The sequence below is a fragment of the Plecotus auritus genome (assembly GCF_963455305.1).
Source record: "Plecotus auritus genome assembly, chromosome: 7".
NCBI lineage: Eukaryota > Metazoa > Chordata > Mammalia > Chiroptera > Vespertilionidae > Plecotus > Plecotus auritus.
The window spans coordinates 120,344,337-120,368,304 of record NC_137774.1 but is presented as its reverse complement, the minus strand read 5'-3'; the positions used below and the strand labels follow the sequence as shown (position 1 = coordinate 120,368,304).

The 23,968-nt window shown below is 42.1% G+C and overlaps 1 protein-coding gene and 1 pseudogene across 13 annotated transcripts in view; one reads left to right on the top strand and one right to left on the bottom strand.

The window, feature by feature from the left end:
* The window catches only part of CAST (calpastatin), a 119,857-nt gene that overhangs the window by 19,821 nt on the left and 76,068 nt on the right, over positions 1-23,968 (top strand). For 8 of the 12 annotated variants that reach the window (XM_080682330.1, XM_080682329.1, XM_080682326.1 and 5 more), the window contains exon 3: positions 16,775-16,846. In XM_080682330.1, the coding sequence (XP_080538456.1) occupies positions 16,775-16,846 (72 nt within the window). Of the gene's footprint in view, positions 1-16,774; positions 16,847-22,285; positions 22,445-23,968 lie in introns of those variants that run through there. The other 4 variants (XM_080682323.1, XM_080682333.1, XM_080682325.1 and 1 more) reach the window with 2 other exon arrangements.
* On the bottom strand, positions 8,719-8,970 carry LOC308255214 (small ribosomal subunit protein eS27-like; annotated as a pseudogene). Its single transcript has one exon. The product of its transcript is annotated as a small ribosomal subunit protein eS27-like (transcript).

Here is a 23,968-nt window from a genome sequence, read left to right as displayed (position 1 = left end):
GGGAGGGCAGTTAGGGGTGACCAGGCCTGCAGGGGAGGACAGTTGGGGGGGACCAGGCCTGCAGGGGAGGACAGTTAGGGGTGACCAGGCCTGCACGGGAGGGCAGTTAGGGGCAATCTGACTGGCAGGGGAGCAGTTAGGCATCAATCAGGCTGGCAGGGGTGGGTAAACTTTTTGACTCAAGGGCCACAATGGGTTCTTAAACTGGACCGGAGGGCCGGAACAAAAGCATGGATGGAGTGTTTGTGTGAACTAATATAAATTCAAAGTAAAGGAGCGGAGTGGAGAGCAAGAGAACCCTCCGCTCTTTCGGCTCTGTGGGCCAGATAGAACAGCCGAATGGGCTGGATCTGGCCCGCGGGCCGTAGTTTGCCCACGGCTGGGTTAGTGGGTGATCAGGCTGGCAGGCAGAAGTGGTTAGGGGCAATCAGGAAGGCAGGCAGGTGAGCAGTTGGGAGCCAGCAGTCCTGGATTGTGATAAGGATGTCTGACTGCCCGTTTAGGCCCGATACTACCGGGACATCCCTTGAGGGGTCCCAGATTGCAGAGGATGCAGGCTGGGCTGAGGGACACACCCTCCCGTGCATGAATTTTGTGCACCAGGCCTCTAGTGAGAATATAATTTAGATTATTTCTTACTAAGAAAATTTGCAGTACATTTTTGTAACCATGGAAGGCAAATGTTTTTTGAAAGAGAAAAAGTAAAATTTTATTAAGCTTTTTATATGCTTCTTGGTTAAATTATTAAAAACTGAGTGTTCATATGAAAAACACATTTTTCCTCTTTAGAAGCATGAAAATCTATATACTATTATTCAGTTCCCTTATCAATCTTACTCTTAAAATATATTCCTAGATAAGTTTTCTATCAAATAATGTTCTTTTTTTTAAAAAAAAAAATTGATTTTATAAAGGAAGGAAGAGGGAGAGGAAGGAAAAGAGAAAGAGAGAGAAACTGGAACTTGCATGTGAGGGAGATTCATCAATTGGTTGCCTCCCGTATGTGCCCCGACCAGGGATCAAACCCATAACCTAGGTTAGGTATATGCCCTGATCGGGAATCAAACTGGCAACCTTCTGGTGCAATGGAACAGTGCTCCAACCAACTGAGCCACACTGGCCAGGACTATCAAATAATTTTCTATTTGAAAACTGTAGTGTTTCTTTATTCTCCAAATAAAGATGTAATATTTTTAGATGTTATTCTCTATTAATATTATTCAAGATTAAACTATTTGTACAAAAAAGAAAATGGTTTTGAATACAGTCAAGTGGTTAGTAGTCTAGTTTTTATGGGCTATTTCTCCCCAATTATGTTATCATTATGTGGATGCTTACGTGTTACATCTGGAGCGTGCATGCATTGTTGGGTGTGCGTGACTGATAACATAGTGTTGGGACTTATTTTTTATAATATCTGGACTATAAAGTGCCTTGTTTCCGTTTTTATAAAGGGCTTGGCAAAACTGATAAGGAGCCCTGTTACAGATGCAGCCAGGGGAGAATTCGAGATTTCTGTCAGAGGAGGCAGACTAAATGAACTTCTACCTCAAGAAAAGGAGGAAGCAATTTTTCTTCTCTTTATCAACCGATTCAAACAGTTCCAACATTGTTTCATAACACATGAGAAATTCAGATTTACAGCTCCTGTACTTGTGTTGGAGCGTGGACGTGTGGGTCTGTTCTGCTCTGTGCTAGCCAATAGAAGCAAGGAGAGGGTAGAGGCTTGTCCCTGCTCCCATAGAGTAAAGCACTGTAGAGATTCATATAGTCTGAGGTGGAAGATTGTTTATCATCTCACCAAATTCTGCCCAGGCCTACTTACCGGGGCGGACAGACCTTGGGTGGGATGACTTGGTGGGCAAAGAGCCTCTAATTCTGTATGTTATGTGAAAATAAGTATTGAGGAGATGCTGTGGCCTTGGAGACAGTTCAAGGAAGTCATCCTGCATTAGGCATTATTTTAGCCTTTGTATTCACAATTATGAAACCGTGAACAATCTGGAATTGTTATCTACCCTGCCTCCCACTGCGGTTGCTTCTCAAGATTACAAGAGAAGGATTTCCCGAAACTGATTCGTTCTCCCAAATATTTTTCTTACTACTGCTCTGCTGAACAAGAGGTAAGATTAGGAAACGTATTTTGGGTTTTGGTAATCCATTTTCAAACTAGCATGCATTCCCAAGGTTAAATATCTCATTGTCCTCAACATATGTAAACATATTGGTTGGACTTCCAAGGACAGACCTAGGCCTTTGAAATAAAGTCAGTTTGAAAATTTGCTTTCTATGCTCAGGGTACTTCTTGGTGGTTTTTCTTCTCCCTTTATTATTCTGCTGCATTTCATTTGGAGGTGCAAGAAAAAAAAGGAAGAGGACTTTGGGAAGTTGCAACCAGGAGAAAATAACTGGTTTTATAATTCCTCTATCTCTGAGAAGGACCTAGCAAATTCATAATGATTGAATAAACAGACAAATACATTCTCATAGGCATTAACTCTAATCCAATCTCAAGCGTTTGCATTGCAAAACTGCCTTACAGTTTTCTCTCTTTGACCTTTACCTTTGCGTTCTGGGAGAGTTTCTGAAGTTTATCCCCCATATTTTTATTTCTGTCATCTAAAGTCTGCTCTTTGAAACTTAAAATACAGATTTAAATTTTGCCCTTTTTTTGGGGGGGCGGGGAGGGTGTTTACTTGCAGCCCCCTCTACGGTCCACTTATCTTTCTGTCTCACTCTGTTATCTCTCCATCTCAATCAGTTCTGGACCTGCAGCTCTCAGGTTTCGTGGAGATAAGACCATCTTGTTTCCTATTAAGGATGCAAACTTTTTTCCTAAAATTTTCTTCTTGTAGCATATCATTTTGTGAGATCTATTCTCTTTTTCAGTCTTCAGGAAAATGATGCTCTCTCTCTTCCTCTGCAGTGTCTTTGAGAGTCCAGATTTCTTTATTTCTGTGTGATCATTTTGAAGTAGAACTCTGTGTGCATCTGGTTTGCCCATACGCATGAGCCTGTCGCCCACAGCCCCGCTCTGGCCACGTTCAGGCTGGTTCAGTCTCCTCAGATCGACATTGTTTGGCAGGTGGATATGTACACTACTGGCAAAATCCCCGCTAATAACAGGCTTTCGTTCAGTACAGAAGACTGTCATCTGTGCGAAATGACATGCATAGAAAAACGTCACTTCTTAGCCCATTTACTGCTAAAGGGGCTCTTCTTACCCCTGTCCCCAAGGAGACCACTTTACTTAGGACAACTGCTCTCCCAGGCTGCAGTGTACCACCTCCACACCTGCCCCCAGCCCCGCCCTCCCACGTCTTGCCCCACTCCACTGAACCCACTCCGAATGCTGCTTCGTTGGTCCTCAGATTTGGGAACCTTGGCTTAGTTCAGAAAGAAGAGACGCTCGCATAGAAAGAGGCACCAGTGGGGAATAAAGGTGGACTGCCTCATGCCTCGGCTTGCTAGGTAGTTGCATTTCAAAACGAGGAGCCTGAGCGTTCCGGGAAAGGAAAAGGCCTCTCAGGGACGCGCAGGCTTGCTCTGTTTCACCACTCATGACACGGGTGGTTCACCAATTGTGAACATACAAAGTGTTCTGTCAGTGCTAGCTGCTGTTACTGTTGTTGTTATTGTTACCATTACTTTATTATTATTATTATTAATTTTCAGGGCAACAAAGAGAGCTCCCATGGCGATAAAGGCGAGCCCTGTATTGGTTTCTAACCATGGGATGGGACAGGACTCAAATTCCTTTCTTGATTACGTATTGCAGAGCCCTACCCATGAATAAAGGAAGAAAGTTTTGTAGTTCATTAAGCTAAGTCTTCTGTTTTAAAACCAACCAAGTGTAACATCTAGAAACATATGCCAAAACCTGTGTTTAAAATAGAGACCTTTTGTATCATCATTCAATAAATAGTTTTATGAGAAGCTGTTTTATGAGAAGGTTTTAAGCTAATAATATTTCTAGTTGGAGATATTATAAGTCCCTGTGGAGCTGTTTCTGCTACGATTGTGAGGGAGTAAGTGGGGATTCTGCACTGATGCCTCTTCTCTCTCAGTGTCATACATGGATTCATGTGCTGAACATCAGATAAAGCAAAAAAAAAAGTTGAAATCGGTGTTTATACAAAAAGAGATGTGTGTGCCAAGATGCATTACATGTTACAAATTTCTTGAATTATTTCCCAGTTGTTTATAGGTAAATGGATTCAATGGTTAATCGAACAATAGCTAATAGGGACATTATTTGGAAAGAACTCACGAATGATTTCCAAACGTATATTTATCTTCATTCCTAGGGCTCTAGACTTCCTGGTTGCTTATTCACATTGAGTTGGCATCCCTGGGCTTTCCCTTTTGCAGATCAAGTCTTTGATTCCTAGATCATCTAATTTGAGCTCAAGGAGCAGAGTTTTGGGACGTTAGTATAGCCCAGAAATAGATCATGCTGAATCTGCAAATACAGTGTTGAAGAAAAACATTTCTCTTTATAGGAAACTGAGAGCTAAAATGATATCCTATTCCCATTCCAATTTTGGTTTCACTTAGCACTTGGATAAAAAATTGCTTCTCTGAATATAATTTTGTTACTCATTTTTTTCTGCTTCCTTTCTTTAAACACTGAGTTACACTCAGTAAAATCTGAAATTATTCATCTATTTCACTGAATAGTGAAAGCTGAACAGAAAGCTGATGAACTTTAAAAATAACACGTTTAAAAGATAATGAAGGTTCGTACTACCAGCTACACAGACGAGATGTTGCTGAAATACTTCTTAGATATGGTACTGTGCTATCTATCTGCCGAATGCTAAATGTATAGTTCAGGGGACACCCAGTGGTTAAAAGGAGGAAATTCCTTGTTGTTGTGCAGTGTTAACAAATGGATGGAATAAAACATTTCTAGCCTCAGTGGTGGGAACACATATTGATTTTGTCTTTCTGAATTAGCATATGTTAGGGTGTGTGTGTTTCCAGAAAGAGGCTTGCTTTTGACTTCTCGTGTAAAATTTCTTCAGATATTTGAAAATTTATAAATTATAAGATTGAAATGTTAGAAATATGATTAAACTTAAAAAAACTTTATTGCTGAGAGTATTACAGATGTCCCACTTTTTTTCCCCATTGCCCCCCTCCACCCAGTTCCCGCCCCATCCCAGACCTTCACCACCCTGTTCTCTGTGTCCATAGGTAATGCATATATGCATATAAGATCTTTGGTTAATCTCTTCCCATCCCCACCCCCCTTTCCTCTGAGATTCATCAGTCTTTTCCATGTTTCCATGCCTCTGGTTCTATTTTATTCATCAGTCTATTTAATTCATTTGATTCCTTGTTCATTTATTTTGATTTTGTCTTTAATAAAAACATAAATGACATTTAGAAATGTGAAATAAGTGACTGAGATTAATGCACAAAATAATATTTAAACCTTTTTGACCCAGAAATTCTAATTGTAGGAATTTGTTCCAAGTACATAACCGGAGGTGTATTTGATGGCTATGCACAAGTATATTTATCCTAGCTTTACTTTATCATTATAGCAAACTAGGGGAGAAACAGTTGTACAGCAGTAATGAATTAGTGAAATTATGGTACAGATGTAGTGACTGAGGCATCTTTAACACCATGCTTTGAAAACATTTAATGAGAGAGGAAAATGTTTGTTAGGTTGAAAAAAGAGAGACTTACAACTCCATTTATATAACATTTAAAACACATATTACTTATTTTTGTGTTTGCATAAAAATAGAAAATAACTGAAAGTAGTTGTCTTGCATGGCAAGATTTTGAGTGATTTGCATTTTTTCTTCCTATTTTTCTCTTTATTTTAAAACTAGAGGCCCAGTGCACGACATTTGTGCACTCGGAGTGGGGTGGGTCCTTCAGTGCAGCCTGCGCCCTCTCACAGTCCAGGAGCCCTCGGGGGATGTCCGAATGACTGCTTAGGCCGGCTCCCCACTAAGCCGGCAAGCAAACATCCTTAGTGCTGCCGTGGAGGCGGGAGAGGCTCCTGCCACTGCCGCTGTGCTTGCCAGCCTGTGAGCCCTGCTTCTAGTTGAGTGGTGCTCCCCCTGTGGGAGTGCACTGACCACCAGGGGCAGTTCCTGCGTTTAGTGTCTGCCCCCTGGTGGTCAGTGAGCATCATAGAGACCTGTCGTTCTGCCATTCAGTTGATTTGCATATTACCTTTTTATTATATAGGATGTATGTTTTTTAATCAGAAGAGAAAGAACAATACACAGAATAGAGATAATAAAATAATGGAAGAGAGTGTTTTAACAATGATCAGAACTACATCTCTGCCTTTGTCTGCTTAGGCCTTGAAAGAGAAAAGTGTTTTATATGCTTTTTTCCTTGGGAACCTATAAGAGATAATTCTAGAGCAAGGCTGCTGCTGCTGCTGTGTGTGTGTGTGTGTGTGTGTGTGTGTGTGTGTGTGTGTGCCATTGGGGGGGGCGGGGATGGGGTGAGGCGGGGGAGGGAGTGCACGTTTGAATACAAGTGCATCTCTTAGATATGGATAAAGAATAAGAATTTAAGCAGCTTAGAGGGCAAAGACTCTTAAATATTTTTAGTGCATGGTCCCTTTGGCATCTGGTGAAAACTGTTATCTTTTCCTCTGAAAAGTACACATATATGTGAATACAAAAAAATGCCCCCTAAACGTGACCACAATTTAAAGAGGCTTAAAGGTACATTCCCACCCCTGAAGGGGCAATCTTATCAAGTAGGTGGGGATATGTAGGAGGCACCAGGTAATAATGATTTCCCAGGTGGCTTGTTGTTCATGCCTTAAAATTCCACCATTAGCAACTTCCTTAACCTTTGAGTTGAAACATTACCTTCCTCTGGGTCCTCTTTTAAATTGTCCGTATTCCTAGGAGGGATATTACTATATTAATTAGTAACACTTTAATGAGAACTAGTTTACAAAAGGGGAGGAGAATTACATAAACACTATTTTCTATAGATTTGATAAAGGTAGTTGAGAACTGGAAGTCATTGGTTGAGAACTAGAGATTAAGAATAGCTAACACATATATAGGCATTACACACACACACACACACACACACACACCTTACAGCTACAGTCTACACACACACACACCTTACAACTACAGTCTACACACACACACACACACACACACACACACACACACACACACACACACACACACACACCCCTTACAACTGCAGTCTTCTGAGGAGGAAATTGAGGCACAGCTTAAGTAACCTGCCTGAGGTCACAGTTATTTAGTAGTGGAGCTCAGAATTGACTTATTCAGAGTTTGTGCTTTTAACTAGTAATGATACTAGTTATAAAATTACCTATTTTAAGAATTCTACCTAAGGCAGTTGTCGGCAAACTGTGGCTCGCGAGCCGCGTTTGCCACTCTGTTGACTAATGAGTTTGCCGACCACTGACCTAAGGCAACGCCATAGATTTTTTTTTTTTACTACTGTTGCCCATTTTTGCAACTTCCTTCTCTAACTTTTTCCTTCTTTCTTCCTTGTGCTGTGCCCTGTTTTCATTCAAAAGATCATAAAGTAAAATAGTCATTCCAATTCCCAGTGGAAGAAAGTGTTAGGGACAGACATTCCCTCTTTCTTAGGTGGAAAATGTGGCTTGGAGGGAAGCCGAGTCGCAGCAGAGGCAGAAGTGGGAGAAGGATGGCATTCTCCTGCCTCCAAGTCAGTGCAGCCACCTGGAAACTCCAGACTTGAGCTGATGATGAATGGGCACTGAGTCATCAGGAAGAAACCCCACCTCACTGAAGTGTGGCTCCCATAGTGTGTGTCATTAAGGCCGTTGTATATGGTACATCTCATTTAATTCGTGTCTGTGTAATCTTGTGAGTTAATGGATAACTTACTCATTGTGACTGACTTACCAGTGTTTCCCAAGGCCGTCACATCCTATTTGCTGCATTGCCCTTGTGGTAGCACACATTTAGACTTCTTTTGGTGATAAAAGCAATTTGTACTTCTTTGCAGACTGTTTACAACCAGGGTATGAAGGAACATTTCTAAATAAGAGTCACAGATTTATAATTGCTAGTGTTGGTAAATCTGCTTACCCTTTTGAAAAACGATCCAGTTCTAGAGATTATTTCCCCAATAAAGCATGTGTTTTCATGTGGAAATACAATACTTGTCATTTCACAGGGTGACTATTAAGTAGTGGAACTGATTTGTTAATAGATATGTCAAAACATATATTTTAATGAGAGTTCTTGTCCTGAAAACTACTACATTTCATCAAGCTTAAGATGCCACTGATAAAAAAAGAAAGACTGATTAGAAAATGCTAAGAAAGAAAAAAAAAAAACCCTATCAATTAATTTCTGACCACAGTTTTCTTATACTGGTTTTAAGAAGCATCAGGTGTGAAAGAGGAAAGAAAAGTGACATTAAGTCAATGAAATAAAATTCAGTAGTAACCTGAAAATGTATGTAGTTAAGGTGTTCTCTATTGTTTAGTTAATTTTGAAACTAATTCTACTTTTCCATTCAGGACACAAAAAAAGTTTTCTCTTCCCCTCAATATTTTTTTCACCAAAATCAATATTGTCCAGCTTAATAGCCTTCCCATATTTACCAGATATGAATCTGACTAACTTTTGATAGTTTATTTTATTTTTCTTTTTTTGTATCCAAAATGTGTTTATTGGGATGGTTTCCCACTCATCTTGATTTGAGGTGCTTTTAGTGCTGCTTCCTTCTGAAGGAGCATCCTTCTGTAAGCCTTGCTTTTCCTCCTGTTGGCTGACAGAGAACAGTGCAGCAGCCAACACACAAAACTACCGTTTGTGCGTGGCTCGGAGTGTGGTGATTTATAGCATCCCGGGCATTTTCCATCCGTGAAGTAGGAGTTGGGGCTCTGCACCAGGTGCTTCTTCTTGTGTTTCCTCTCCTCCTCTTCTGGAGAGGGACGGAGGAATCCTTAGCGAGAGGCATATTGTCACGGGGAGGTCGTCACCGCCGGAAAGGCTAACCTTTGATAGCTTAAAAAAATGTGATTGCCATTCGGAGGATAAATATTTGTTTTGCCTTTAAGCATAATCAAGTGATAGGTGGCAGTTTCTGAAGACAGATAAACAGGGTCTCAAAAATAACGTAAGCAATTATTTGAGCATGCCAGCTGCTAACTTGAACCTTTGAGGCTTTCCATACTCATTTAATGCAAAAGTTTTCGTGTATTTGTGTGCTCAAAGTTTTTGCCACATGTAACTCCGATCTGTTACTCGTGGATCATTGCCAGCTACAGAATCCCCTGGCCTGCTCTCTTTTGAGAGCGCCCTGTGGAATATTTGCTATTACTTTGGTTGAAAAGTGGTCTAGCCCCCTTTCCCTGCACTTTGGGTGGAGAAGACAATCAATGGGTTGCAGGCTGCAGGCACTCTGACCAGCTACACGGCAGGGAAAGGCACCGAGTCTTAGCTGGGGCAGGAGGAGGAGCTCTCTCCCCACAGATGGCTATTTGCTCGTCACTGGAAGTCTTTGAGGATGTCCATCTAAAAACCAACTTGCCCCTTTCTTCACTCTTCCTTGGGATTTGCTGAGCTTGAGTGGTGGGCTTACACTTTCATCAGATGTTTTAACCATTTTTTCTTCAAATACTTGGTTTTGTTTCTCCTCTCTCTCCTCTCTGGAAGCTGGGGTTGTACGTGTATTAGCTGCTGGAAGTTGCCCCACGCTCACTGGTGCTCTGTTCCCTACCCTACAGTCCTTTACTCTCTCTTTCATTCTGGGTAGTTTCTATTGCCACGCCTCCAAGTTCACTGATCTTTTCTTTTTCAGTATCTCATTGGTTCTTCTTTAAAAAAAAAAAAAAAAAAAAAAAAAATATATATATATATATATATATATATATATATATATATATATATATATCATTGATTTCAGAGAGGAAGGGAGAAGGAGGAGAGAGATAAAAACATCAATGATGAGAATCATTGTTTGGCTGCCTCCTCCATGCCCCACACTGGGGATCGAGCCGACCTGGGCATGTACCCTGACTGGGAATCGAACTGTGACCTCCTGGTTCGTAGGAAGACGGTCAGCCACTGAGCCACCTCAGCCAGGCTCTCACTGGTTCTTTATCCCAATGTAGTTTTCATCTGAGATCTTGTATTTATTTAATCCTTAAACATCTGATTTGGGTGTGTGTGTTTTTAAGTATCTTCTATGTCTCTCCTTAATATACTTTTAAAAAGCTTTTTATTTTGAAATAATTATAGATTTCCATGACCTTGCAAAGACAGTTTGGAGAGATCCCATGTACCCTTCATCCAGTTTCCCCATTGGCTGAATCTAATGTAGGTATAGTACAGTATCACAGCTAGGAAATTGACATTGGTACAAAATGTGTTTATGAGTTCTAAGCCAATTCATTACATGTGTGATTCGTGGGGGCAGTTCTGCAATCAAGAAACTATACTTTTGAACATTGTATTTCCCTGCATATGGAAAATAAGTTGTATTTTCCTGCTTCTATGCATGCCTTGTAATTTTTTATTAGATGCCAAACAGAAGTACATTTTGTCTTGTTGGGTGCTTGTTTGTTGTTGCCTTAAGTTTTCTTGAGCTTTGTTCCGGGACACAGTTAGGTTACCTGAAAACAGTTTGATCCTGTGGGGTTTGCTCTGAAGCTTTGTTTGGCTGGACCAGCAGCCTGTGGAGGGGGACTACCTTTCATCTGCGTATCCCACCCAGTGACTCACCGCTGGGAACACGTCCTGGCCTGGCCTGTGCGAGCCCCAGTGCTTATGCCTCTGCCCCAGACTCCAGCTTTCCTAGGCTTTCCTCGGTATCTGGCGCCCTCTCTGCAGCTCTCCTCTCTGGTGCTCTCCCTGGAGCCCCTGGAGGCCCCAGGCCTGGGGAACTGCCAGCTCCTCGCCCTCATACCAGGGAGACCAATAGCTTCTGCCAGGCCCCTCCTCCAGGGCTGTTCCAGTAGCCTGGGAACTCGGGGCAGCAGGCTGTGACAGCCCTCCCCTCCCTTCTCCTCTCCCTCTTAGGGGCACTGTCCTGGGAGCCTGCTGTCCAGTGTCTGGAAACCACTATTTCATGTAATTGTCTGGGGATTTTTAATTTAAGGTAGGAACACTTCTCACTTTTGAATCTAAATATCCTTACCTAAGGACGTCATTAACACAAAAGAGAACTAAACCTGTTCTCTTAAAGGGGTTTGAAAATAGTTCCGGAGTTGGGTTATAAAGTTTTTCTCAGCCATAAGCCTTATCATTGACTTGCTTTTCTGTCCCTATACTAATGAGTTTAGTGCTTTCCAGATACGCTGCTGAGGCTTAACTGCAATAAAAACTGTTGAACTCGCCTCAGCAGTGTCCTGCCCTGACACCCGTGTAGTACCTCAAACGGGCCCTTGCAACTCTCAGAAACACACTGAGGTCATGTCCATTCCTGTAGATGTAATGACTCTGAGTCACCCCTTCCTCCCCGACTCCCAGACCCATGTGACAGTGTTGGCACCTGGGGGCCCCATCCCAGCAAGGCCAGAGGGGCAGTCATCTTTGACATCAAATGCAGGACAGCTGGGACCTGCTGCTGGCTCTGGCAGGCCCCCTCCGTGGACAGGCCTTTGAGCGTGAACGCTGTGAGTGGTCCCGGGCTCCCCAGAGCTGAGGTGTACTGAACGATTGTAGGTCTGTCTGTCTGTGGGCTAGGTGCATCATGTTTATACTTCCATGTAATCCCCAGAGCTCGCACAGGGCCAGGACAGGACATGCTCCCACTAGTCAGAATCACCGGGTAGAGTCCTCAGAAGGGTGTCATCTCTGCTCCTAGTCTCAAAGCTGCTCTCACACAACAAAGCTTAAGAGCCAACCTCAAAAGAATCAAATGGTTTCCAAGTAACTTAACTGTGTCCCTTATTAGAATCATAGTTAGTCCTAAGGAAAAGTCACTTTTTTTCCTATCCAGTGAAAAAAACAATTATTTTTTTGATGATGTAAATAATAAAATCTCTTGGAAGATTCTCTGGACTTCCCATGCAGTAAAACTAGGCCCTCAGGTGTTCCCCTGGGGAGATCAATGTGTTTGATTGATGTCAAGAACTTTGGGCCTGTCTCTTTAGAGGAGGGATTTCCAGCCTGTGCAACAGGCCTCAGGCCATACCTCATCTCATTTCATCCTCACACTCTCCCTCGCAAGTATGGGTAGGGCCATTCCATTTTTCAGATGAGAGAATTAACTTGTCCAAGTCATAGCTGACGTTTGGTGGAACCAGAATTGTTGCCACATATATCAAAAGATAGAGCCATATTCTAGAGAATGCGGTACTTTCTTTACAGAGCCACCAAATCTCAGGCTGACCTGAAGCTTCACTCCAAGGGCCTTTCCTGAGATTTTTTTAGGAGATAGTCATTGAGCAGCTCTCTGCCTGCCTCTTGGTGCTTCATTGCTACTTTGAAAAAAGCTTTTAAGACTTGAGTTCTGATTCATTCAATAAAAATGTTTATTATGCACTACAACAAATGCAAAAGAAGTTATGTAATTCTTTTCATGCCTTTCTGCAACTGCAGATAGAGTTGATCTAATCTGGACATTCTTTATTGAACTTCTCTGCTCAAGCATGAGGTGCCTCTTTGTGTGTCTCTTGGCTGTCAGACTCTGCACCCGTTTTGGGGGCGGGGAAGGCTCCTTACAGGAGCAGGCGTGGTTTCATAGTGCATGGAGTCAGGGCCTGTGCATACTCAGGAGCCTGTGCCTGAGCAGGAGAGATTACTCATGCTCTCTGTAACTGGACCAGACTTGGTGTCCTGCAGTTTGAGTCCAGTAGAGGCAAATAGGGCGTGGAGGGTTACACTTCTGTCCCTGTCAATCGGGAGGACTGAGGCCCTGTGACATGATGAACTGCTAGGAGGGCGTGACGCAGCCAGGCCTGCGATTTGACATGTAGGGGTGAGGGGCAGGCTGCTCCTGATAATTTCCTTTCTATAAAACTTAAACAAAGAAGAGCTCACAAATTAAAAGGAAAATGATTGGTTGGCAAGGAAAAAGCTGCTCCATGGCCTTTAGTCTGTAGGTTTATGGAAAAAATAATGTAACTCAAAATTTGAATTATCATAGTATTGACATCCTCATTTAACATCTTAATCTTTTAAAAACTAGAGTTAATTTGTATGTTAGGACAAATGCAGAGTCATAGATAAATGAGCTTATTTTGAGCCTTCTGTGAGTAAATGAATTAGTTCTGTTTTATCCGAGGGTAGATCCAGCCCTAGAACTAGTTAGTGAGTATGCACACCCACCTAAGTGAGAGATGTGTCCAGGCCTGAGGACCAATGATGATGGTGAGGAGCTGGGGGAGTGAGGGTGAGGAAGACACCTGTCAACTAAGCAGGAGGTGACCAGAAGCCAGAGGACTTTGAGAACGTTTCACTTGGAGGCCAGGGAGGACTCACGGGGGCTAGATGGCACCCAGAAAAGATCAGGAAGCAGGCCAATGCTGGAAGAAACTGTTGACCTCAAACACACCTGACCGTGGGGCCATCCTAAACCTCTGTCACTTCAGTCCAAATATCTTGATCCAGCATCCTGTTTCATCTCATACCACATGCCTGTGTGCACCACACTGCACCTGCACTAACTTCCTTTTGTTCCTCAGACTTGCCAAGCGTATTCCCATCTCAGGACCTGTGTACATGCTACTCTGTCCACCTAGAATGCCTCCCCTCCCCCACCCCATACGTGCATGATCGGTTTGTTTGCAGTCAGGTCTCAGTCAAACATCACGTTTGTCTATCCCGTCGGAAGCAGCCCTCAGCCAGTCACCGGCTTTAGTGTCATTACCCTGTTTTAGTGTCTTTATTCGCTGAAATCATTTTGGTTTTTTGTTGGCTTATTTAGAGTTCTCTGACTGTAATGTAAGCACTGTAAGAGTAGGACTTTTTTCTGTTTAAATGATCATTACATCCCTACTGCCTAGAATAGGACCAGGCTTATAGCCAGGGTTCAATAAATGTCTGTCCAATGAGCAAATGAATGAAGGGATGAGTGCGTAAAGTCAGACACAATTGGAGAAAGAGAACCAAGTCTTATATATCAGCCAAATAATCTATAGTTAAATGTTGGTTACTAGTCTGAGAATAAAGAATCTGTGATCTGGTGTTTGTATGTATTTCTAAGCTTTTCTGTTATCTTTCAAGTGACTGACATTGACTCAGGGCTTAATAAAAATTTGTTAGATAAAAATTTAAATATATATATATATTACAAATTCTGCCCTTGTTTCAGCTGAATTAAATGGGTCCTTTGTAGACCAGGTAGTCCAAGTGGCTCAAAGGACAAGGCAAGCTTCGAGTGACAGGCCATTCCCATAGGAAAGCTGAGAGGTCCTCAACTTTTAAATCATCTTTTGAGTTAGAAGACATTGAACTTATTAGTAAGTCAATATTTTAAAAGTACACTTTGATTTGATATACAGGTAAAATAAAAACCAGCATGTGTTTAAGTAGTTATTGTTTTTAACTTAATAGTTCTATAACTCAGACAAAGGCAAGTTTTTGAATTCTTGAGTGTGGCAGTGGAATTCCTTTACAGATGAGCCAGGGTTCGGAATGTGGGCTTGGACGCGATGAATGGGAGCTCTAGTTAGCACAGCACAGGAATGTGACCTTCCTTGGTTGTAGCTGAGACCAAACACTAATAGCTGGAGTGTGGGGCAGCTGGGGCGCATGGGACAATGGCCTGACCTCTCTGGACTGAAGTCCCCTCCCTGCAAAATGAGGAGGTTGAAAGGGTAACAAGGTTAAGATGAACAGCCCCATTGCTGTGTTCTTGTCTTTATTTCTTACGCTTGGTCCCTTACACTGAATCCAAGTATACACAGTGGTTACCAGAGCTGTTTGTTAGTACACTTTATATTTTTAAAAGAGCTTTGTGATATGGATAAAATTTAGGCCATCCCCTCCTTTCACCACTCGCCGTATCACACCTGCATTGCTAGCTTTTTAGCAGCCTCTTTATTTCTATCAATTTACCTAGGATTTTTCTTCCCTTGGTTGAGGGTGGTGCGTGTGTGCTTTGGAGAGACGGTTTAGCCTGCAGGTGATGCCTGGGAGCCTGGGACTCCTGCAAATGCCTCTGAGGCCCTTTCGATGCCCATTTTATAAAATGTGTCCACCTTCCTGTTTCAGTGACCGATCTTCCAGGAGCGCTCTGAGAAGGGTCAGCCACTGGGCACCTAGAGATTATACTTTGAGGACAGGAAGCTCAGGTTTGGCTTTTCTTCTTGCTAAGGCAACGTGTACCCTGAAGGAAAACGAGGCTTCTCCTCAAGCTTCCGTGGCAGGCATTTTCAAAAATATGAAGCAAAGCAAATTTTGCTAACTAGTCTTACTAAATGTTAAACCATTAAACCAACATTTTCTCAATTATGTATTTTTTTAATTTTTTGCTGCATAGACATACAACTCTTTAATGTGTTATGTGTCAGCTAATTAGTGCATTACCATCCCTCCTGTATTCTGTGTATAGAGTCCATTATTCATATTTTATAGATGGAGCCTAATCTCACCATTTTATATGATAAAACTTTATAGTTTATATGTTTGCTTCTTTGAAATATGGATGTTAATGAGAAATATAAGCTATCAAGGCCTTGTTCAGAAAGTAACTGTGTATTTTACATTTCTCCTCATCCCCCCATTCATTGTCCTTTTATCAGTTGAATACATTTATATAAGAAAATACAAAAAAGCACAATGAAGAATATTTTTAAAAATCACTCTTAACCCTACCATCAGAAAATAACCCATATGAACTTCAGAGATAGTATCTATCTGCTATTTTATAATCTGAATTTCTTTACATAAAATATGAATATTTTCATTTAATGAAAGGTTCTTCTCAACGTGAGTTTTAATAATGGCATATTTCATCCTGTAGCTGTCCATAGCATAACCCCCGATTGCAGGAGGCAGGGTAGGAGATACGAAAATAGGGTCTGAAGCAGACATTCTCCTTTTTACTAGCTGTGACCATGGCCACGTTTTGTACCCATTCCACTCCTCAGTCCCCTCTTCCATAGAATGGGGGTAACAATAGTACCAGCATTATATCGAGTAATGTAAGGATGAAATAAGTTACTATATGCTTAGAGCACTTACAGTAATACCCTCAGATATTCTATTATTAGAGCATTATTATTCTATTATTATCTATAATTCCATTATTCTAATAGAATAATTGCCTGGCCCATGGTAAGTACACAATAAGCATTCATTCTTACTTACATTGTCTTCAAATTTTTGATGTTATACTACTGTGATGAGTATCTTGGAAGAAAAAAGGCTTTTGCTGTTTTCATCTTATTTCCCTAAGGTAGATTTTTAGAAGTAGAATTTCATCTTTGCTACTTCCTGCCAGGTCACCCTGCATAGAGGGTGTATGTACCATGTTCTCTCTATAGCACTGTAGGGAGGAGGCAACTGCTCCTTAGTTTCTGGAAGCGCACTGTGGTGGAAAACAGCAATGGCCTATGTGAGGATTTTTCCTGTTCTCCAAAATCACTGAATATTGACCAGCTGGGATTTATTCAGCTTACTCTTCCTTTTCAATATTGATGTAGTCTTCATGCACAGGTATAAAAAATTAAAAGACGTAATTTTTTGTGTGTGTGCTTAGTATGTGATAGTCTGATTTTTACTTGAGAGGATATTTGTATTGGTATGAAAATTTGCACTTTACATTGTTGAGATGTTTTCCCCCGTTGAAACAAATATTTTCTATTTTCAAGAAAAAAGCCACAAGCCATGAGAGCAGTCAGCCCTCCAGAACCCATGCTGGTGGAAGAGTCCCGGCCACCAAGGTCAGTCATTTCCTAATAATTTTATTAATAAAACCATGAGAGGACCTTACGCTAGGGTCTACCATTAGTGGGTGGGGCTTACAGTGTCCGAAAGATTTTCAACAGAGTATCATTTGTGCATTCGAGGGGCGGGGGGATGCAATTTCTTAATGATTTGATTTAAAACCTAGTAAAGCCATTTATATTATAATTTTCACTGGTATAGTTTAATGTGTACAATGAATATTATTTTCATAAATATCCAATATAATAAAAGCCTAATATGCTAAGTGTCCGGTCGTCCAGTTTATGTTTCTCTCTCTGTCTTTCTTTCTCTGTCTCTCTCTGTCTCTCTGTCTCTCTCTCTCTCTCTTTCTCTCTCTCTCTCTCTCTCAAGTAAAAAAATCAATAACATATCTTTGGGTAAGGATTAAACTTAAAAAAAAAACTGAAGCTGTAAAATCTTTTTTTTTTAAATATTTTATTGATTTCAAAGAGGAAAGGAGAGGGAGAGAAAGATAGAAACATCAATGATGAGAGAGAACCATTGATTGGCTGCCTCCTGCATGCCCCCTACTGGGGGTCGAGCCCACAATCCGGGCATGTGCCCTTGATGGGAATTGAACCCAGGACCCTTTAGTCCTTAGGCTGACACTCTATCCACTGATCCAAACCAGCTAGCACTGAAGCTGTAAAGTCTTAACTTAAAATCCTTCCCATAATACTTAGACTAAATCCAAATTCTTTACCAAATCTTTACAAGACTCCATAATCTGACATCTGCTTCTCCATTAACCTTTTACTTTCTTTGCTCATTACACTGGCTCTCTCACTCTTCCTTTAACACTTAATTTTTACATTCTTATGAGTAAGAACTTTTGCAATTATTGTTGTCTGTACCCAGAAAGCTCTCCTACATATCTTTCCAAGGAGTTCCCTCTTTCAACATTCAGGTTTCCTTTCAAATATTATCTCCCCAGAGATTGCCTCTTTGCCTGCTCCATGTAAAATATTAACCCCATCCACCCATACATTAATCTGACTTAATTTTTATAGTGCTTATTACCAGAATCTTATTTACTTAGTTGTCTACATGCTTATTCTGTCTTCCTCCATATAAATCTATGCTAATAAAAGAGTAATATGCTAATTAGACTGGGAGACCTTCCGGGCGTCTTTCCTGACAAAGCCATGGTGGAGGGGCCAAGGCAGAGGTGGTTAGGGTCGATCATGCTGGTGGGGCATTTTTCCTTTAAAACTGGTGGCTCTCCTAAGGAGGTCTGTGGATTTTCTCATGTAGGTTACTTGCTTGGTGAAGTTAATTTTTATGCCTTCCAGACCCCTAGCTGCTTTCCAAGCCCCTAAAAGGTGCCAAAACCAAAACTCAGCCGAGAAATGAGAAGACATTGGGCACAGAGTTGAACACCATACTAACTAAAAACAATTTTTCCAGACATGTTGTCTTCCCTGGTATTAGGACCTTTAACTTAAGTTATGCCTCTAAAAACGAGAAGCCTCATTGGCAAATCAGCAAGCCAGTGAGATTTAGCAAATCGTTTGTAAGTGGTTTCCAGAATTGTTAGTGCCTAAACTCTTGGATGGTCTGTACATTGTGGAAACCACACTCAGTTTTTCTTGAACTTTGCCGTAAGAAGCAGTACCTTTCCCATCTTTTATTTTCACACGGGAATTATCATTTAATCATTCTGCAGTGGAATGGTTATGGAGAACTAGATGTCTCCCCCAAAGCCTGTTCTGCCTCAGGAAGCTTTGGGGGCGGGTCATAGCTGGGAGGTGGAGATCTTCCAGCCGTGGGCAAACTACGGCCCGCGGGCTGGATCCGGCCCATTCGGCTGTTCTATCCGGCCCACGGAGCCGAAAGAGCGGAGGGTTCTCTTGCTCTCCCCTCCGCTTTCTTCTTTCTTCTTTTGATCCAGATTGAAAAGGCTTTAACTCAGTATCATTATCACTTTTTTTAAAAAAATCATTCCTATGATTAATTAGCTGGGGGTAATAATAGCATTTGTGATCATTTGAAGCTTTTATTACACACAGACAAAAATAATATTTTCTCAACACATTTTAAAAAGGCATGACAAAGTAATAGATATAATTGGCGGTGAGAATTAATCCTGGGTTGTTGTTTTTTTTATTTTGGACACATTCTACTTGAAAGTTAAAATAAATGATACATTTACAATTATTAAGAAAACCAAGTCTGTATTTAATATTAAATACTTAATTTGAAGCTTATGGGTAAGCAATGTATTGTAGAATAGTCACCATGTATTTCAGAACTGCTTAATAAGAATTCTTACAAAATGAGTAATTACATGCATTAATAATATCACTGATGCTGTGAAGTGCGGGTCTTGGAAGATCCAAAGCGTTTAAGTGGCATTAGCAATTTCTTACTCAAAATAATTATTGTAAGATTTTTAGGGCTTAAAATTCATTTTTTTGGTAAAATTAATAATGAAGACTAATAAGGCTACAGAAATTATATAGGCTTTTACTAAAGCCTATTGAAGGTAGTTGTGATTCATAATGTCATACAATTTCATTGCTGAAAGAGTTGTCAGCCAACTTCTGTCATAACTACCTTCCTGTTCAGGTGAGGAAACCAAGGTTGACCCTGGAATCTCTCTGTAGAAGACCACAGCTATTAAGAAGATGTATTGGCTAAGGTTATTAATTCCAGTTGGAACCCACTCTGACTAGTCCAAGCCAAAAAAAGAATTTCTTAAAGATAGCAGGTAGCTCCTAGAGAAATCAGAAAGCTCCGGCAGGAGGACCCTAAAGTTTCACAGCCAGAAGCAATGCCCAGCCACACCGCGGGAGCCTCTCCTGCTGCAGCTCCGCTCAGCACCTATCACATGTAGGACCAGATGCCAGAAACTCTGCCGCTGCCAATCTTGAAGACTGACCAGCCTTATCGTAACATAGATTTCCTAGTGGACAGTGCCATCCTCACACTGCTTACTTCCAAGCTCATTCTTCATTGGCACATCTGATTGGCCAACACAAGTCACATGCCTCCACCTTGCTGCAGGGGAAAGTGAGGTTGTGCGTATTCTGGATTCTACTTTGGGAAGGTGAAGATTGAGTGGGGGGAGATTATCAGTATGTATGAGGGTTTGTCAATGTGTGTGGTCAGCCGCCAACTGACAGACACCCACCATGGAGGGGAAAACAAGGGAATTACCTAATTGAGCTGAAGGGAATCACTGGTGATAGGTTGTTTAGTGACATTAGGGCTTTTAAACAGAAGAAGGTACACACAGCTTTTCTCTAGCTAGAGGGGAGAAAATCCAATAAGCACCATCAGAGAAATGCTTGGTGACTTTGGTCCTGGTTCTGCCGTAAATAGCTGCGCTAACGGTGCCCACACAGCTCTCCTCTCCGAGGCACTTGCTTGTCTCCTCTGTTATCTGAGTGAGGAGCTGGCTATACTCTCTGTGTGTTGTGGGAGGTATTCCGGCCTTCGGTGTCAGCCTCACCCACTTGGGCTACCTGTAGTTAGTGAGATGACTCTGTGTGTTAACAGGCAAGTGTTTTTATTTTAATAATGGTGCATATATTTTAATATGCTATAAAGAAGTAAACTAGAACTTCAGACACATGATCCCATAACTATTTTTGCTTAAGACAAAGCTAAAGGAAAAAGTTAAAAAGTAAATCTATTTTTAAATATTAAGTAAATAAAGTATACTAATTACAGATTAAAAATATGTATTATAGATAATATACAAATAACACGAGTTTAAGAAGCAATATCTTGAGCAGTAATTCTCATATTTTAATGTGCATATTAAGTCAGGGGGAGGGGTTACTAAAATGATTCTGATTCAGGAAGTCTGGGGTGAAGCCAAGCTTCAGCTTTTCTAACAAGCTTCTGGTTGATGCTGAGGTTTCTGGTCTGGCAGCCACATTTGAGGAGCAAGGATGCTGAATTGTGCTGCAAGTGGGTAGTTTGGAGTGCCTGCACCTTAGATCGCGTCAACGTTGATTGGAGAATTGAGTTAAAACACAGATTCTCAGGTCCCAGCCAAGACATTCTGACTTACCAGGGTGGGGTAAGGCCCAGGATTTTACATAGGCAACAGGTACCCTCAGGGGTTCAGATGCAGATGTATGAGGACCACACTGGGAGAAAGGGTGAGCCTCAGCGACTGGCTAGCCACAGAATATCATGGTGCATTAAGGTCCTTCTTCATCTCTTAGGAAAGGAGCCACTTTCTTCCTGTCTTGCGAGATATGAGTCTTTGGAACTTTATTACATAAAGTGTGATTGCTCATCTGTACTCTTCAGGAGCACACAAACACTCGCCTTATTGTTGGAGATATGCTGCCTAGCACTGGGGACTATGGAACCCAGAGTTCATTGAACCCTACTGGGGTGTGGCCCAAATAAGGCACCCTGTGCTGGTTTGTCACAAGAAAAATGAATATCAGTAAAACCTAGATGAGCTGAGGTTTAGATTAAAAGAAAAAAGAAAAAAAAAAACAGGAGAAAGAAAATACATTAAATAAAACAGGAATTTTTAATCTATATTTTGATTTTAAAAATTGCAAGGATAGGGTCTTCTGCTCAAGGGATTATAGAATATTAGAGTTGGAAGGGCTCTTACTTCAGCTTTATTTAACAGAAGTGAGTGAAAAATGAAAATAAATAGGTGGCTGTGAGGAACATGTTGTAGGAGCAGCAAGAGGGAGCCCAGCTGCTCTGACTCCTGGTGGATGGGTGGGTGAGGGCACAAAACTGTGCAGATGGCTCTCCAGCTGTGTAATGCCAGCGGGCTGTCACCTCTGCCTTGGCTGGATGCTCACCTGTCACTAGGTGGGTCTGAGGTGTCTGCTCCTCCACCACTGACCACCACCATGTCCTCCGCTCACACCCCAAGCTGAGTGTCCACAGTCTTCATTGTCATTGGTTTATGGGGTTGGGAAAAGTTGGCTTTCCATATTTCTTTTAGAATTTCATAGCTCTTTTCTCTAACCCCATCATTCATTCTATATTTATTCATTCGCATTCTTCTCTAAGAAAAAGCATTTCCTTTCCCCCTACCTTCTTATTCATTCATTCATTTTTCTTTTCAACAGATTAAAATCGATTCTTTTTTATTTTGAAAAATTTAGTCACAATTTTTAGCAAAATCCTGACTGTTAAACTGCTCTTTAAAAAAAATCCATTATACAAATTAGAAATGTGATTTCTAATCCCTGGTTGTGGTCATGATTAATTTGCTATATAAGTTAAAAGAGAGATGGACGTGGGGCATGTATTTGCATAGAGCACCCACAAAGAACACCCACTGTTGCTCCCTTATGTTGGTAGAATCCAAGGATGACCGCCTAGGAGCGGCAGACTGTCAGTCAGCCTGCAGCGTGGCCTGAATCACAGGCCCAGTTACTCAGTTAGCCAGCCTCCGGGAAGCCACCCGGTGACGAGTCACTGAGGGAGGAGGGCGGGGCGCAGCCTGCGTCGTTTCCCAGGACCGCCCCATAGCTCTCTGCAGGCTCAGAGCTCTAAACTGGAACCGCGGGGCGAGCCCCACCAAGAATGCAAACACCCTGAAACCCCAGCTGAAGTCTCTGGGCCCGGGAGCTGCACGCAGAGTGAGTACTGATTTCTGCCGCTTGCCTCCAAGGCTGCGTCTGCTTCCCGGGCAGCCCAGCCGCCACCTTCCTGGGGCGGGCCGTGCGTCCCAGCCTCAGACCCAGTCCCTGGCTTCCCTGGGCTTGGACATGCGCTCTTCTCTCTAGTCTCTTACTTTCCTTTCCAAATGGGTTCTAAATTAAAGTGTGTTACTTGTCGACCCCTGTTGACAAATTGGTAACACTGTTGCTGGCTGGTGACCAGACTTGGCAGGGTTATAAAACCAGAGATTTGTGTGACTCAGAAATAATGCTGAAAGAATTAAAACAGCAGCTATGTCTGTTTGGTTTGGCACTTTTATCTCTGGGGGTTTGTCCCTCGCCTTCTCCCCGGCCCTCCCCCCACCGCCGAGTGACCTCAGTTTTAGAGAATGAGTTCACTCACTGTAACCTCTCCATGTACCTGATACATGCTGGGTGTGGCGTGGCAAATGTTGCAACATGTTTCTGTTTCCGTGATCAAAACCTGAGACCCAGATGGGATACCATCCCTGAGGGGTAGTTGGTATCTATCTTTCAAGAATGCGAAGTGTTTTTACTAGAGATTTAACAATCTCTTTTGTACTCTTAGGGTCCCAGCGTTCCTCAGTTACAAATGCCCAGGAGGCCAGCTCTTTATTCCCATCGCATAGCTTGAGAAATGAAGCAGAGAGTGAAGGAAGCTCCCCTCAGGGGCGGGACCTGGGAACCCACCTATGCATCAGTGGAACAGTGCTGCTTCGTCAGCAGCCCTGGAGCATTTGCTATATGAGACTCTCCCAGAGAGAAAACCTCTGCATTGCAGGGAACATCAATAAGGAGTGGCATCCACAGTCCCAGGGGAAGTTTGTTTTCTGATGAACAACTACCGAGTGCCTCTTCCTGATGTTTTGTTTGTGGGCACTGAATTCAACTTTTGCACACTGATTTCTCAGTATCTGAAAGGGTATTTGTTGCTGGGAATGTAGTGGGGCAGGAGTGCTGTCTGGGTTCTAGGAGACAGTATAGTGACATTTGCCCTGGCTGGTGTGGCTCAGTTGGTTGGGAGTCACCCTGTGTAAAGGTCAGGGGTCTAGTCAGTGCACATGCCAGGGTTACAGCTCGATCCCAAGTAGGGGAGGTGCAGGAGGCAGCAGATGGATGCTTCACTGACACATTAATGTTTCTATCTCCGTCTTCCTTCCTCTCTCTCTAAAAGTCAAAAAACTTTTTTTTTTTTTAAATAGTGACACTTAACATAATCATAGGAAAGGCCACATCTGCTGACTGATGGAGAAGGGGTAGGTGGCCAATCTCAATGAGGATGTAGCGGCAATCTGTGTGTGTGCAGCACGGACGCTTAATGTCTGTTATAAACTGGTGAGCTTTGCAGACTGCACAGCAGTGTTTAGGAAGCAGCACATTGAAATGTAAATGTTGGCTTTGGTTCAGTTCATGTGTGTTGAGAGAAGTTCCCCAATGCACTAGAGCAGGGGTCCTCAAACTTTTTAAACAGGGGGCCAGTTC